This window comes from Impatiens glandulifera, chromosome 1, assembly GCF_907164915.1.
Source record: "Impatiens glandulifera chromosome 1, dImpGla2.1, whole genome shotgun sequence".
Classification (NCBI taxonomy): domain Eukaryota; kingdom Viridiplantae; phylum Streptophyta; class Magnoliopsida; order Ericales; family Balsaminaceae; genus Impatiens; species Impatiens glandulifera.
The window spans coordinates 47,278,999-47,293,545 of NC_061862.1; the positions used below are offsets into that span (position 1 = coordinate 47,278,999).

The window sequence follows — 14,547 nt, forward strand, 5'->3', positions numbered from 1 at the left end:
AATAATAATATATATATATATAATATTATATATAAACGATTTAATAATTATATATATAAATATAAAATATAAGATTAAAGATAATATATAAAAAAAATAATATTTTAAACTTAAACCGTTAAGTTTAACTAAAAAGTTGACGGAAGGGCCACTTGTGACCTTTATAAAAGTTGAAGGGGCGATTTGTTTCAAAATTTAATTTAAGGGCCAAAAGTGAGCGATTGAGATAGTTTGAGGACCGCCCAGGTAATTTGCCCTTTTTATTATTAAAGTCATAAGGCCCAAGTATTTTCAAGGGGTCTTATAAGAAAAATACCACAATAATCCAAACTTTCAAATTTAAATATTATTACAACCGCTGATAATAAAAGTGTTTAGTATTGTCAATTGTAAACAATAATTGAAGTAATCAGCTTATTATATTGCAAACAACTAATATGAAAATTTGATATATTTATAAAATCATTGAATAAAAATATAAAGAGAACTCTATGAACATGACTTGTTTCCAAATTTAAAGTTATTTTTTTTAAACAATTAATAATATCAAATTTATATCTTTATATCTCATAACCATCACCAGCCTTTATCTTTATATCTTATAATATTTTCACTAAACAAATTTGAGAAAAAATATTAAATTTGGAAGATTCAAATGAAGTACCTAATAATCAAACTTAGACATGCGTTTTACTAATATCAAATTTTAAATTTAAATTTTGTCTAAGGAGATGCATTCTGTAAACACTCATTTTTGTTCTTAAATTTATATTTTAAATAAATCTGGAGCCTATCAAAATAGTTTTTTGAAAAATAAAATAATTTTTGTACGAACTATGATTAAAAAAATAAAGTGTTACAAATAAATAAATAATAATTTGATAAATAGATTGAATTTTAAATGATTTAATTTATTATTAAAAATATTATTTTATTTTATATGCGCTAGTAAAATAAATAGGCTAATATATATTTTAATTTATTTGTACAAATAAATAGACTAAATGAAGTAAATTTATATTAATATTTATTTATTTTGTAGAAATTAAGGAAAATAAAGAAAAAAAATAAAGAGAAGATTATTTGAAGTCATAAATGACCTAAATGATAGTAGTGTTGTAATAAATTAAAAACTTCTTTCCTTAAAACCAAGACAAAACCAATTCTAGTATTTTAGGAAGTATGTAATTTATCGTCTTAATTTCATTTATAAATTTTAATTTTATATTTTTAGTTTGAGTTATTTTATTTATCGAAAGATGAAGTTTGCGAACCCCAACTACACCAATATGTTTAAGTTTTATTTAATTTTTTTAATTTAAATTTTTTTAGCCACTTTATAAACAAAATAGTCAAAACTAATATTTTTAATCAAAATACATTTTGATTATTTTAAATATTTACCTATAAAAACTCTTAACAAATTCGCAATTCCTCTTTGTTTATTTTCTAATTATTGGGTTACAAGCATTCGTTATATATTAATGTAAATAAATAAAGTGTTATCCTTAAACTTTAAGTTGTAGGGCATAGGCTAGATATTTTAGACTGGATAGGAATTAAAAAATAAATGGATAAAAAAAAGTGAAAAATATTTTCTAAAAATGACCAAAATATTAGAAGTATACAATGTTTATAACGAGCAAATTAGACATAGCCCGAAAGCTCTTTCTCGTGTGTAACCAAGCACCAAACCCCTAAAGAATCTCTTTTTCAAAGGCGTTATTGTTCTACACGACCAATAATTTATTTATTTCTTAATTTTGTAAGAAAATTTAAGTGCCGACTCTTTAGTCACAAATTGTTTTTAAACCACCATTGATTTGATTTTATTTTTTCAAAATTTTCAAAAGAGATATTTATATTTTATATTTATTTTAAAAAATTCAAAAAAATACTTTTTCAGAGCGGACATTTATAAACGCGTACACAGTGGTTTTTAGTGGTTTTTCTTGAGCCAAAGCTCAAGACTGATCATTAAAAAGATTTTCTATCAAATTCAAAATAAAGTTATGAACGTTTTCAAATTAACACCAAAGTGTTTGAAGCATATTTGTCCAAAATTCAAATATTTTACTTCGAGTTTGAATTTTTTAAATGGCTAAAACATGTAGCTAGTTAAGATAAATAGTTGGTTTTGGTTCTAATGAACCTAAAGAAGCTTTTGGTAAATTCCAAGTTTTAAAGCCTCCAAGATCAAAATCTATTTTTCCGATTGAAAATGGCATTTTCTGTTGGGACTCTTTGAAGTTTTTATTAGTTTAATGACGACTCCGGAGCACTGCCAATATGTTCTAAATGGGGAGATGAAGCTCCCCATGTCATTGGATTTGTGGTCGAAGCTTCCTAACCAAAGACCAAAACTGCCAGTTGGAGGTTGAAGAAGAGGTCGACTAGGCCAAAACCCCGTCCTCCATCGCCTTAGTCCCCTAGCGTGCATCGCCTAGTCCACTAGCGTGCATCTCACCCCCACGTTGACTAACAACCAAATCGCATTGACCTTGACCCATATTGCTTCTGAACAGCAAACTATTGGTCCACCCCACACCCAGTCCAACAATCTTTTGGTCTGTTTGTTTTAATTCTATTGATTTTAAATGTTTTTCACATTTAGATACTCTAAACAGATTTTTTTTTTTAAAATAGAAAATGTTTTTAAAATTTTTAGAATATTTACAAACACAAATATATTATTAAAAATTCGATTAGATTTATTTCTTAAATATAACTTTTTTTTAATTAATATTGATCATGTATCATTTTTTATAATTTTCGACATCAGGCATTTATTTAATATTTAAAAAATTAAAATGTTAAAAAATTAAGATGTGTCTAAAATTTAAAAAATAATTTGTCAAATAAAACGTAATAAATCCATTTTTTTTAAAATAATCAAAATTTTGTTAAGGAAATATCTCACCCATGAAATAAATCATTGCACCTACAATCCAACTGATTAGAAAACAATCAATATATTCTTCGTGATTCATCTTTTCTGGACACAGCATGCCAACTCTATATTGTATTGTCATTCCAAGTGTCTTTGTTCCACCATTTTTAATAGCTATAAAGACCTAACACGTAAATCATCAAACTCAAAAGAATATATGAAATTACGTTGGTACACGTAAAATAGTTTTTTATATTTTAAAATGAAGTGAAAACTTTAAAAAACCATCCATTTTAAATTAATTTCTCAAAATCGATTTAAGATAAAAAAAAAATTAATTAATTAGATTATCATTTTGATTTATCGTCTCTTTTATTTGAGAGTAGAATAAATGATGAGATCTTTTAATAAAAGAAAATAACTTCTAAAATTTAAATTAATTATTTTAAAATAAAAATGTTACACCTCGATTCAAAACGATGTATTTTCAGACACATACAAAAATATTATTTATTTCATAACTAGATATAGAATTACTTATCTAAATAAATTTTTATAATTTTATTTTCATTATATAATATATTTATATTAACACAAAATAATAAATAATTAATAATAATTAAAATTTTAATTTTACTAACATATTTAAAGTTTGTTTGTAATTTATATTTATTAAATATAAAGTTTGATCATTTTTTTATTATTAAAGTCAATTTGTTTATATATTTATGTTTTTTTAGATAAATATAATATAATATTTTAACATTTATAATGAAAACGCATGGAATAAATTATGTGTTTTTTTATTTAGTATATATATAATATGAATATAAATTAGTCTTCAGAATTTAGATGGGTATGATTTAGTTTTGAATTATTTAAATAATTCAAATTCAAAAAATAATGTCATTTTATTTTTTTTAGCGCTATATTAAAATATTATTTATTTTAAATTTTTATTTTTTATTTTATCATTATATGTTAATATTTTTAAATTCTTTTATCCAAAAATATCTTCATCTCTTTAAAATCACACCAATTTTTATTAAACTGTTATGGCCCAAGTGTTTTCAAGTGGTCTTATAAGAAAAATACAACAATAATCCTAAATTTTGAATTTAAATATTATTACAAACACAGATAATAAAAGTGTTTAGTATTGTCATTCTTAAACAATAATTGAAGTAATCAATTTATTATATGCAAAAAACTAATACGAAAATTTGATATATTTATAAAATCATTGAATAAAAGTATGAAGAGAAATCTATGAACATGAATTTTGTTTCCAAATTCAAAATTATTTTTTAAAACAATTAATAACGAGATAGATAAATAATTGATTTAATAAGATTTTTTTTTTTTTGAATATATAAATCCTTTCACTGTAAAATAAAAATTCATTTTTATCTCTCAAAAGTCAGCCATAAATTTACTTAACTCAGAAAAGTAAACTAACAATAAACATTAATATAAGAGTTGTTGCATCACTATATGATATTGTTTCTACTAATAACATCTTTTCCTAAAAAAATAAACTTTGAAGTTAATGTGTATTTATTCTTTCAAATACTTGTCAAGTAACTTCTATATTTTCATTTTGATCCTAACAATATTTTACTTTATTAAAAAAAAATGGAACAAATTGAGCCGTACATGAAATAATTAGTTTTTTTTATTAAATACATACATTAGGATCAAAATGAAAATATGAATCGAACCAATCAAAATATTAGGATGATTCTTTCTTGGTAATACTTTACTTATCTCAGAACCATCAACATATGAGGGCATTAGGTTGTTTAACAAGAAAGTCAGTTTGTGATATAAGTAAAACTCACAATCTCTAAGGCACTAGTGGTCAATCTCAGTCAGCTTCAACAACAAACCTACATGTTTTCATATTGTTCCATTGACAGTTACAAAGCTTGAATGATCGCAAACGGTTTAGGGTTTAGGGTTTCGATTCAACAACAACCAGATGATTACGTTGAGACCTTTAGCACAATGTGGTCAAACACACCACTATCCAGAGAGGTGTTGTTCTACCACATGTTAGCGCATATTTCTTGGTGATAATTTAATTTTCTAAAACACCAATAAACAAAATTACGCAATTGATGTCAGCACTACAAGAGGTGTGAAGCGACATCCACACAAGTAATATGGTGAACAACTGAAATCCTATTATGAAAACTGAGGAATCTCCCCCATCATGGAAGACAGAAGAAATCTCATTACAAGATTCTTATGAAATTCCATTTCCTTTTATAATGGAGAACTAAAAAGGAGGACAAGGTCACAACTGGGTGGGTATACTATTCTTCTTATGAAGACGACTTCTTTTTTTTCATTAGTTTTTATTGAATTTCATCCTCCATCATAGAAACAAAGAAATCCCCAAGTCAGTACATAACGATTCCAAGAGCATAAATAAACAATTCAAATGGATTTATTCTTGACAGTTACCCTTCACAAAATCCAACTAGATCTAATGTGACCAGACACTTTGAACTTTGATAAAGCTTTCTGCAAACAAGGAAATGATGTTTCATCATAGCAGCAGGCCTCTAAACAGATAACAAACCCTAACCCAGAAACCATATATGAGACTGCATTCATAGTTTCGTCTGGTTTACCTATCATAAAGTGATGAACTTCATTTATAATTAACCAATTGAACAATTTCAGTTTCTCATGATGCATCACAAAAGCCAGTTCATTTTTAAGGGACATTAGAGTAAACGATTCAATAAGCAAAACCAAGAAGGTAGATCACACTCACAGTCAGCCAGGGAAACTATATAAGTTTGTACCTTGCAGTAACTTAATGGTGGTCGCCGTGTTCTTTGGCGTGCTCGAGGTGACGGCGTTCCTCGGGAAGGACGACCAAGTAAGAGAAGAGCATTCCGCCGAAGCAGACGTGATAGAGAGGATCGATTGAATCAGTCATGATGTACTTGGCGTGATAGTTATCCAACCCCTTCTTTATCACATTCTTGGCATTAGCGAGGCTCAGCATCGGCTTCACATGCTCAGGAACGTCCTTCACCTTCAGCCCCTTGATCTGGTTGTAGAATTTCCTAATCGCCATTGTCGTTTGTTTTCAAATTGATCGGTTCCAAATTCTAACCCTAATTTCTGAAACCCTTCTTCACGACTCTATCAAGCCGCCTAATAAATTTTGATTTTGGGTCCGCCTAAAAATATCAAGTTAATTTATTTTGGCAATTAAATTATTAAATTTTAAATCATATATTAAGCATTCAAAAACATATTACCTATAAATAAATTAAAAAATTAAGCTATAACGTCACCTAAAAAGTCATAATTTATTGTACAAATTGAAAATAATAATTTTAATATATGTAAAAATCGAATTCACTATTTTCACATAATAATAATAAGATTACACAAAATGGTATTTTTTTATAATAAAATAAAAAAGTTTATAGTTAATGCAATCATATTATATTATGAAATATATACTTAAACACAACCAACAAAACGTAACAATTGAAAAAAAAAAATAAAATAAAAAAAAATTAATGTGTATAAAGATATTTTATAAGGGCAATGAGATCCCTAATCACATTATATGTAGGAGATTATATAGGGCGAAAAATGTGATTGAAATGGTTCTTTTTTAACCAAATTATTCATTTCAATGTCCCAAATCTACAAATTTAACCGTCTCAATCCAAGTTTTTCAAAACATACCTCAACCCTTCATATCTTATTTACATTACAAGGGTGTCTCAACTCTTAAAAGACCCACAATCATCCACTAATCAATATAAAAAAAAAATTACTTGATCTATCATCATTTAGAGAAAAAATAAATCTCTCATAATTTCTGAGAAAAAAATAATGAGAAAAAATATCAAACAAAATAAACATAGTGTCTACATTAAACTCTTTTTACAAAAAAAAATCATGTCGGTTTTAATGAATTCAATCCGAAATAGTGAATCAAAGAGTATTAATAAGAAAAAAAAGAAAAACATTATGATTATGTAAACCTGTATCAAATGAAGAAGAACAAGCAAACAAAGAATATTAATTCATTTTCCCTTCTTCCCAACTTTTACAAATATTGCCACTAAACCCATAATCTCTTTCACATATCTTCAATTGAATTGATAAAAAGGAAATCAATTACATATTTTATATATACAGATTGTATAATAAAAGTATGAACAAATTTGACAAACACAGTTAGAACAAGTCAAGCCTGTACAGGTATAGACGAGCTCATCGACACACACCCCTTTAGTCGTTCAAGAATCACATTACGACTTACAAAACCCGAATGAGAAGTCAATGGAAGCCCTTCCCTTACACACTCATCGCACTTCTCCAAAGTCGAAACAATGTAACCAAAATCAGGTCGCTTAGCCGGATTAGCATCCCAACATCGTTTTATCAAATGAGCCAAAGCCGGCTGACAACTCGAAGGCAACGGTGGTCTTTCATTCTACCAAAACATAAACAATCAAATCAAAGTTAACATTGTCAAGAACACAAAAACTCATGTTTGTTAATGATGTTTTTTTCTATATTAAAACCTTTTCAGAGACGGCAAATGCAGCCTGAACTGGAGTCATTCCCTGGAAAGGAAGCAAAGCTGTGGTTAGCTCCCATAGAACTATCCCAAAGCTGTAAACATCGACTTTACGGGTATAAGGTTTCTCCTTGATCATCTCCGGCGCCATCCAACGATAAGTTCCTTTATTTCCTTTCGATTCTTGACATTGAGTTTCCAAACAAGAGGTACCGAAATCAGCAACTTTGACACGCATTTCGTCGTTGAGAAGAAGATTATTCGACTTAAGATCTCTGTGAATCACACCTTGTGAATGAAGATACTCCATTCCTCTAGATATGTCTAAGGCTAACCTCAGTATTGTTTCAATTGATAGAGAATATGGCTCTTTCTTGTTAAGATACATTCTTAGATTTCCTTGAGACATGTATTCTGTTATTATACAGTAAACTGGTGGCTTTTTACAAGCAGCTATAAACTGCAGAGAAAATATGAAGATTAGAGATTGATCATATGTTGTTTTTTAAACAAGATAAAAGAAACTGACCTGAACTATATTGGGATGGTAAAGACGGGAAAGAAGAGCAACTTCAGATTTGAATTGATCTTCAAGCAAAGCCCTAGTTTCTTGTCGGTGAGTTGGGATTCTAACCATTTTAACAGCAACGGCTCTCTGTTTGTAGATACCTCTGTAAATCCGGCTATGGGCGCCTGAAGCGAATTTGTTTCCGATGAATAGTTGAGAGAGATCGGCTGTCCATTCTTCTTTATCTTCCTTGTTAATCTCCCAAGTATCGATATTTTCAGAATCTAATATCATGGACCATGATTCTAGACTGTCGAACCTTCTTCTCTCCATGTTCTCACGTTCAAGACCGAGTCTTGAATTGGAAGTGGAAGGAACTGTTGATGGAGGTGGATCTCTCTTTGATTTCTTAAGCCATGAAAACCTGAAACATGATGTTGCCATTGAAGATCTGATCAGCTTTTTGTTAAAACACACAATCAAAAGGGGATTTCCTTCTGAAAGTGTGAATTGATTTCAAAAAGTGCATGAACTGATTCATAAACATGGGTTCTAAAGAGATGGGTTTTCATGTACTGTGGTTTGTGGTTTGAAGTTTGAATCACCAATCTAAAGCAGGTAGAAGAAATTAAAGGGTTATAAACATGTCAAAATGGGCGCCTACTCTTACTCTAGGCTACAATATATAAAATGGGAAATTAAACAAACAGTTGATATGCAAGAAGCAGAAGATCATGAGACTTTACAGAGAGAGAGAGGGAGAGATAAACACAGTAAAGCTCACTCACGGCTTCTTGTAAAATGAGACATCATGAAGTGAAGAAGAGGGCAGCGAAAAGATGATTCAGAAACATCCCGTGAGTGCTCAGCTCAAAAGTTGATTCAAGTGAGAGAGAAATACACATCCTTCCTTCTTCTTCTTCTACTTATGGCAACAACCAACCATTGTTAGTATTTTATCCAAATCATCACGATAATGGTGGAAACAGAACAACTTTAATCATTGCTTTTGGCATTCAATTGGGTTTTTCTTCTTCTTTAGTAATCATACTTGCAATCCATTTGCAGTCTCATTGCTACAAAAGACCATATATAGAACAAGACCGTGAACTATCTACAACTATATGAGATTTATTAATTTGTATGCATGATCCAAATACAAGTTTCAAGTCATTTTTGTTTGAATTTTTGTTTAAAAATTATTATCTTTCATATTTTAGACTAAATTATGAAATAATAATTATTAATTATTTTAAAATAATTTGTTTTTTATAGTAAAAAATAAATAAAATGAAAGGATTAAACAAATGATTCATTTTCATTAATTTATGATTTTATTATTATATATATATTTATTAATATTAATTATTGATAAATATTTATTTAATTATAATAAATTAAATATAATAAATCATATATTTATAGAAATTATATAATCATATAGCATTATTAATTGTTTTTTAAAATATTTATATGATAATTAAATATATTTTTATTAGTTTAAATATAATTAATAATAAAAATTAAATAAGATAAATATTAAAATATTTTACTATTTTTTACTATTTTCGATCAAACACAAAATTATAAAACCTATATAATTTATACTCTTTTATCCATTTAACCAAACACTAATAATATATATAATATTCTATACAATTTATACATTCTTACAACTTATATAAGTAACATGTATAAAAGGTCACCTTAACATATAACCATGGTATATGTCACCCCTATAACTAATTAAACTATTTAAATTTTATATTTTTAATTTAATTAAATATTTGTATAAATATACATAGATGAACTTGCAATATTTGTTATTTATTAAATTTTGTTTATTTTATAATATTAAAGGATAAAGTTTTCATTTTAATTTGATTTGAATGTCTTTTTTTGTATGTACACAAAATAAATCAATAATTTTAAATAGTTTAATAATTAAATTGTTCATATAAAATAATAAAAGTGAAATATTGATTATTAAATATTAATTTTGAAAGATGTGTGAAGTATTACATTTGTGAACTTAATCACAAAAAATTGTCACAATAAGATACAATTAACTATAAATTTAAATAAATTATATATATTTAAGTTTATGTTGAACCTAATAATATATTTAATATTGTTTGTTTGTGATTATATAAATAAATATAAGAATTTAATTTTTGTTTTTTGTTTTATTTTATTTTATTTATATCTGCACTCTTGCACTTTATTTAATCTTTTGTTTAATTTTTTTTTTACATGAATTTGGATTTCATATTACTTATATTAATTTTTTAACCTTGTAATTCAACCTCTATAACCAGCCATGGGCTAAATTCTAATTGAGTTAAATGTGTGTTTTTTTATTTTACTTTTAAGATTTAACCATATTTGTTTTGAAATGTAAAGAAGCAAATTAAAGTAGGTGGACAAAAAGAGAAATTTAGGGGACAAAATATATTAACCACCACCACTACCCAAAAGTCGTATGGCCCATTCCACAACAAATTAATAGTCCAATACTCGTTTAGTGGTCTATGAATATTTTATTTTTCATTTTATTCATATTCTTATTGAATTATTTGAAAAAAAAAATGTTTATGAATATTTTATTTGTTAAGATAGCATTGGATCTTACTAGACAAATTCTCCTTTGTCAAAGTCTCATTTAAATGAAATATCATTGTTAAACATAACACTTATTGTTAGAATTAATAGCTTAAATAATAATATATTTCTGTCCAAATTGATATAATATAAGTAAGAAGTTTAAATGAAATAAAATATGAGTGTTATTTTTTAACTAAAAATAATAATAATTTTTTTTAAACGTGTCACGTGTCCAATTAATAGGAGGGGAATAGGGATGATCTGTTAACGTGGTCCCCACCTGAACCACGAGTTATTTTCTTGGACCTCTAAATTTGGAGTGCGTGACGTGGCATTGCATAATTTTTTTTAGAGGGGGCCAACCACCGACGTTAGATCCCATGTGACCCATCATCTTAGCCGTCTATTATTGCTCTTTCATGATCGCTGCATTTTAAAGGAATGTTATGCTCGTACTTAGACCTTTTTTTAAGAGAAATAAGTTGATCATTTCAATTATTGTATATCGAATCAATCCATAAATTCTTTAATCAAATCATTTATAATTATCATATTATTTTAACTATTTTATTTAACTCATATAATTAATATACTTAATTGATTCTAAATTGTTTAATTCTCAATTTTGTTGTTTTGTTAACTAATTAGATATATAAAAAAATTAAACATTAGATTGGGGAGAGTTATTTCTCATAAACGAAAACATTCATGAATCATGTATGAAAAAAAGCGTTATGTGTTAGCAATACATTGCTACTTTTACAATTTATTCGTTAAGATAATTCAGTATATTTTTTTTTTGTTGGGACAAGTTTTGAAAATCAAAAAAACTTCATTCAAGATGTTGTTTGGATGAAACACTATTCATGGTAAAATTCTTATAGATAATATGCGCATGAAAAAATATTGTATTATGATAAGTCATTGTCGTATGTGTCACAAGGAAGTGGATTCAATGACTCACTTACATTTGCATTGTTAGGTGTGGTTGATATCTTAAGTATTTTGTTGAGTATGATTGAGATTCACTAAATGATGTCTAAGTCTTGGATAGTTGATGAGAAATTTGGATTGAGGCTGCTAATATGGTAGACCTATATATTTGAGTAATTATCTCAATTATTTTTTGATTCTCATTGGAAAAAAATTTGTTGAACCTTTAATGATTATAATTGTCGGATGTGTATCATTCATATTATTATTATTACTTTTTTATATTCTTTTTGGAAAAACTAGTGGAATCGATCTATAAGTTAATCGTTATTTTTGAGAATTTACGAATTTTATACAATTTAGGGCATCATCCCATCTCGAATGAAATGTTGGAAGGAGAACGAATGGGACTAAGGGGAGAAGATCCCCGTTTTTTCTTTATATTTTTTATGTAATGTTTTACCGTGTTGGTTTAAATTATTCTTATTAATTTTTATTATATATAGACCATTTAAAAAAAAAAAAAAAATAAACTTGTTTGTCTATAAAATCTTTCATATTGATATTCAAGGTCTTACAAACCTCTCATGTTAAATGAATAGGTGCATTGACTGAAATACCCTCCACAAAAAAACACTCTCCTTGTCCTACACAATAAAACCATATAATAATGACATATTAATATTATCCATGAGATTGCTAATTAAGATTTTTTTTTTTTGATGTGACTGAGTTGTTGACGCAAATAAGGATGATAATCATTGGTATTAGTCTCATTTGAGAATCAACCCAGCATTATTGTCTCGTATAGTCTATACAACATAGTATATTTTTAATTTTAACATTAAATTAGTATATATTTATTTCATTTTTCTATATATATAAAAAAAGTAAATAGAGCTCCCAAACCCTATGATCATCCTACTTATATATATATGACAATCTCAATTTTTGATGATGAGGACGGTGTATCTATACTCAAGATCTCTTCTAGCTAAACTAGAGCCTAAAATTTATTATAACAAATTAGTGAAATAATTGAGTTTTCATTAGAAATTAATTTCAGTGTACAAAATACTCAATATTTAAAAACTGATTATATATATATATATTTTAGTTTAGTTTAGAAAGTGAGTCAGATCCTTATCTAAATAGTTTTTAATCTTTTAGACAAAAAAAAATAAAATTATTACTTCAATTATTTAAGAAATTATATTTGTATATGATTCGAATATATGACCTCAAAGACATTAATTTATTATTTTATCACTAAGTTATGGGTATAAAGTCTTCATACTCTCTAGTATCTAACTAATATTATTATCGATCAGAACACTATACTGAATCAATTATATATCTTCCTCAAAAGAAAAGTCAAACTTTGCATCTCTTGCTCCATTGCAATGTTGTGGGGTTAGATTTGGATTTTTTTCTTGGTATGTAATTGACCTATGTGTTATGCCCCCAATTTATACCATTGTGTGCTTATATATGGGAGTGATGTATAAGGTGGAGTAAAATGTTGACATTAGAGACCTACTTAGATGAATTGTTTTCTTGGCATCATTTTATGAATTGTTCTTTGAAAATTTTGAAATTGTGTGTATTTTGGTTGAAAATAAGTTAATGGATTAAAAAATGGGATAACAAGATAAATACATAATCCGCCAATAGACTTAATTACCGGACGTAAAATTTGTCGTTATCAAGGATTTTAAAAATATTCATATTTTGTTACCATTAGGTTAGAAGAGAAAATTAAGTTAATGGATTATAATTTTATTGAAAAGTAACGTGAAAATGAGCCATGGAGATTTTGTGTATTATGAATTAAATACTAACAAAAAAAAAAAAAAAAATAACTGACTAACTTTATTTTTTCTTTCAATTCAATCCATTTTTATGTTAATTAAAGATGAATGATATTTAAAGTAAGGGTCTGAATCTCCATATTAATGTTTTATAGATTAATTTTTTTCCTTCTAGAATTTGAGCTATATATAAATGTTAGTCAACAAATGTAAAACATCGATAGTCTATATTATTAACTAACATGATTTTTTAGAATTTAGTTTTAAATGAGATCTAAGTCATTTGTTTTATTTTATTTTTATATTTTAAATAAAATTAACAATGTATGAATTGTTTAAGTGAAATTTTATCTCAACTAATATCATTCATCATGATCTATTCCTTTCTTATTTTATTTTTTTTTGTTATTTATGTTTTCTTTCCCAAAAGTTATTTACATAAACTCATTTACAATATGATATCTCTAAATAATTTTTCTTAATTTCATATTTTACCTAAAAACACTTTAATTATTATATTAAAATTAATAATATCATGTTAATAAATAAGATCAATTGAGTTGCAACATCATCAAAAAATTATGGGTCTCATTAGTTTTTTTTTTTAAAACTAATTCTACTATATATAACCTAATATATAAATTGTATTAAAAAATATGAAGACTTTTATTTTAAACATTAATTTTTTAAATATTAAAAAAATAAATAAATTCTTTTTGTCTATATCTTAAATTAATTTAGATTATGAATGGTCTTTTTTAATTTAATATGAAATATTATTTTTGTATATTAATATATATATTAAATTCATAATTTTTTATTTTTTAAAAAATATTCTTGCCATTTTAGTTATTTTAGTGGGTTAATTGTTTATACAAGTATATTATAATATATATATATATATATATATTATTTTATGAACAATTTATTAAATATCAATAATATTTTTTATATAAAATTTAAAAGATAAAATAATATTTTAATATAATTTAAATATATATTTTTATAAAATAAATGCTAAATATATAATATATATTTTTATTATTTAAATAACTCACTATCAAACAAGTATTAATTTTTATTTATATTTTTTTAATGTTGAAAATTAGAATGAATGACTCATGCTCAATAACTTTATATATTTTAAATGTAAATTAAACTGGTAAAAATTACCTACTTAACAATTTTTATTTTTTGAGTAATTACTAAAATGTATATTATTAATTATAGTTTAAAT

The 14,547-nt window shown here is 25.8% G+C and overlaps 2 protein-coding genes across 3 annotated transcripts; both read right to left on the reverse strand.

Moving 5' to 3' along the window:
• Positions 1-5,538: 5,538 nt before the first annotated feature.
• Positions 5,539-6,068, reverse strand: LOC124921356. The gene has a single exon (XM_047462005.1). It carries the CDS (start codon positions 5,982-5,984, stop codon positions 5,718-5,720), a length of 267 nt encoding a protein of 88 aa, XP_047317961.1. The 5' UTR covers positions 5,985-6,068; the 3' UTR covers positions 5,539-5,717.
• Positions 6,069-7,008: 940 nt separating this feature from the next.
• On the reverse strand, positions 7,009-8,996 carry LOC124920643 (serine/threonine/tyrosine-protein kinase HT1). 2 transcript variants are annotated; one of them, XM_047461177.1, is made up of 4 exons: positions 8,751-8,994; positions 7,984-8,386; positions 7,459-7,914; positions 7,009-7,367 (listed from the first exon to the last, which is right to left on the reverse strand). In XM_047461177.1, exons 2-4 carry the CDS (start codon positions 8,293-8,295, stop codon positions 7,119-7,121), a joined length of 1,017 nt encoding a protein of 338 aa, XP_047317133.1. In that variant the 5' UTR covers positions 8,296-8,386; positions 8,751-8,994; the 3' UTR covers positions 7,009-7,118. The 2 variants fall into 2 exon arrangements, with proteins under 2 accessions (XP_047317133.1, XP_047317132.1); XM_047461176.1 differs by having other exon boundaries at positions 7,984-8,996.
• Positions 8,997-14,547: the final 5,551 nt, after the last annotated feature.

Coding starts and splice junctions, on each gene's coding strand:
- LOC124921356 (XM_047462005.1), bottom strand. CDS start 5,984: ATGGCGATTAGGAAATTCTACAACCAGATCAAGGGGCTGAAGGTGAAG.
- LOC124920643 (XM_047461176.1), bottom strand. CDS start 8,406: ATGGCAACATCATGTTTCAGGTTTTCATGGCTTAAGAAATCAAAGAGA. Junction 7,915..7,983: donor ACCATCCCAATATAGTTCAG/GTCAGTTTCTTT, acceptor TTTTCTCTGCAG/TTTATAGCTGCTTGTAAAAA. Junction 7,368..7,458: donor CATTTGCCGTCTCTGAAAAG/GTTTTAATATAG, acceptor ATGTTTTGGTAG/AATGAAAGACCACCGTTGCC.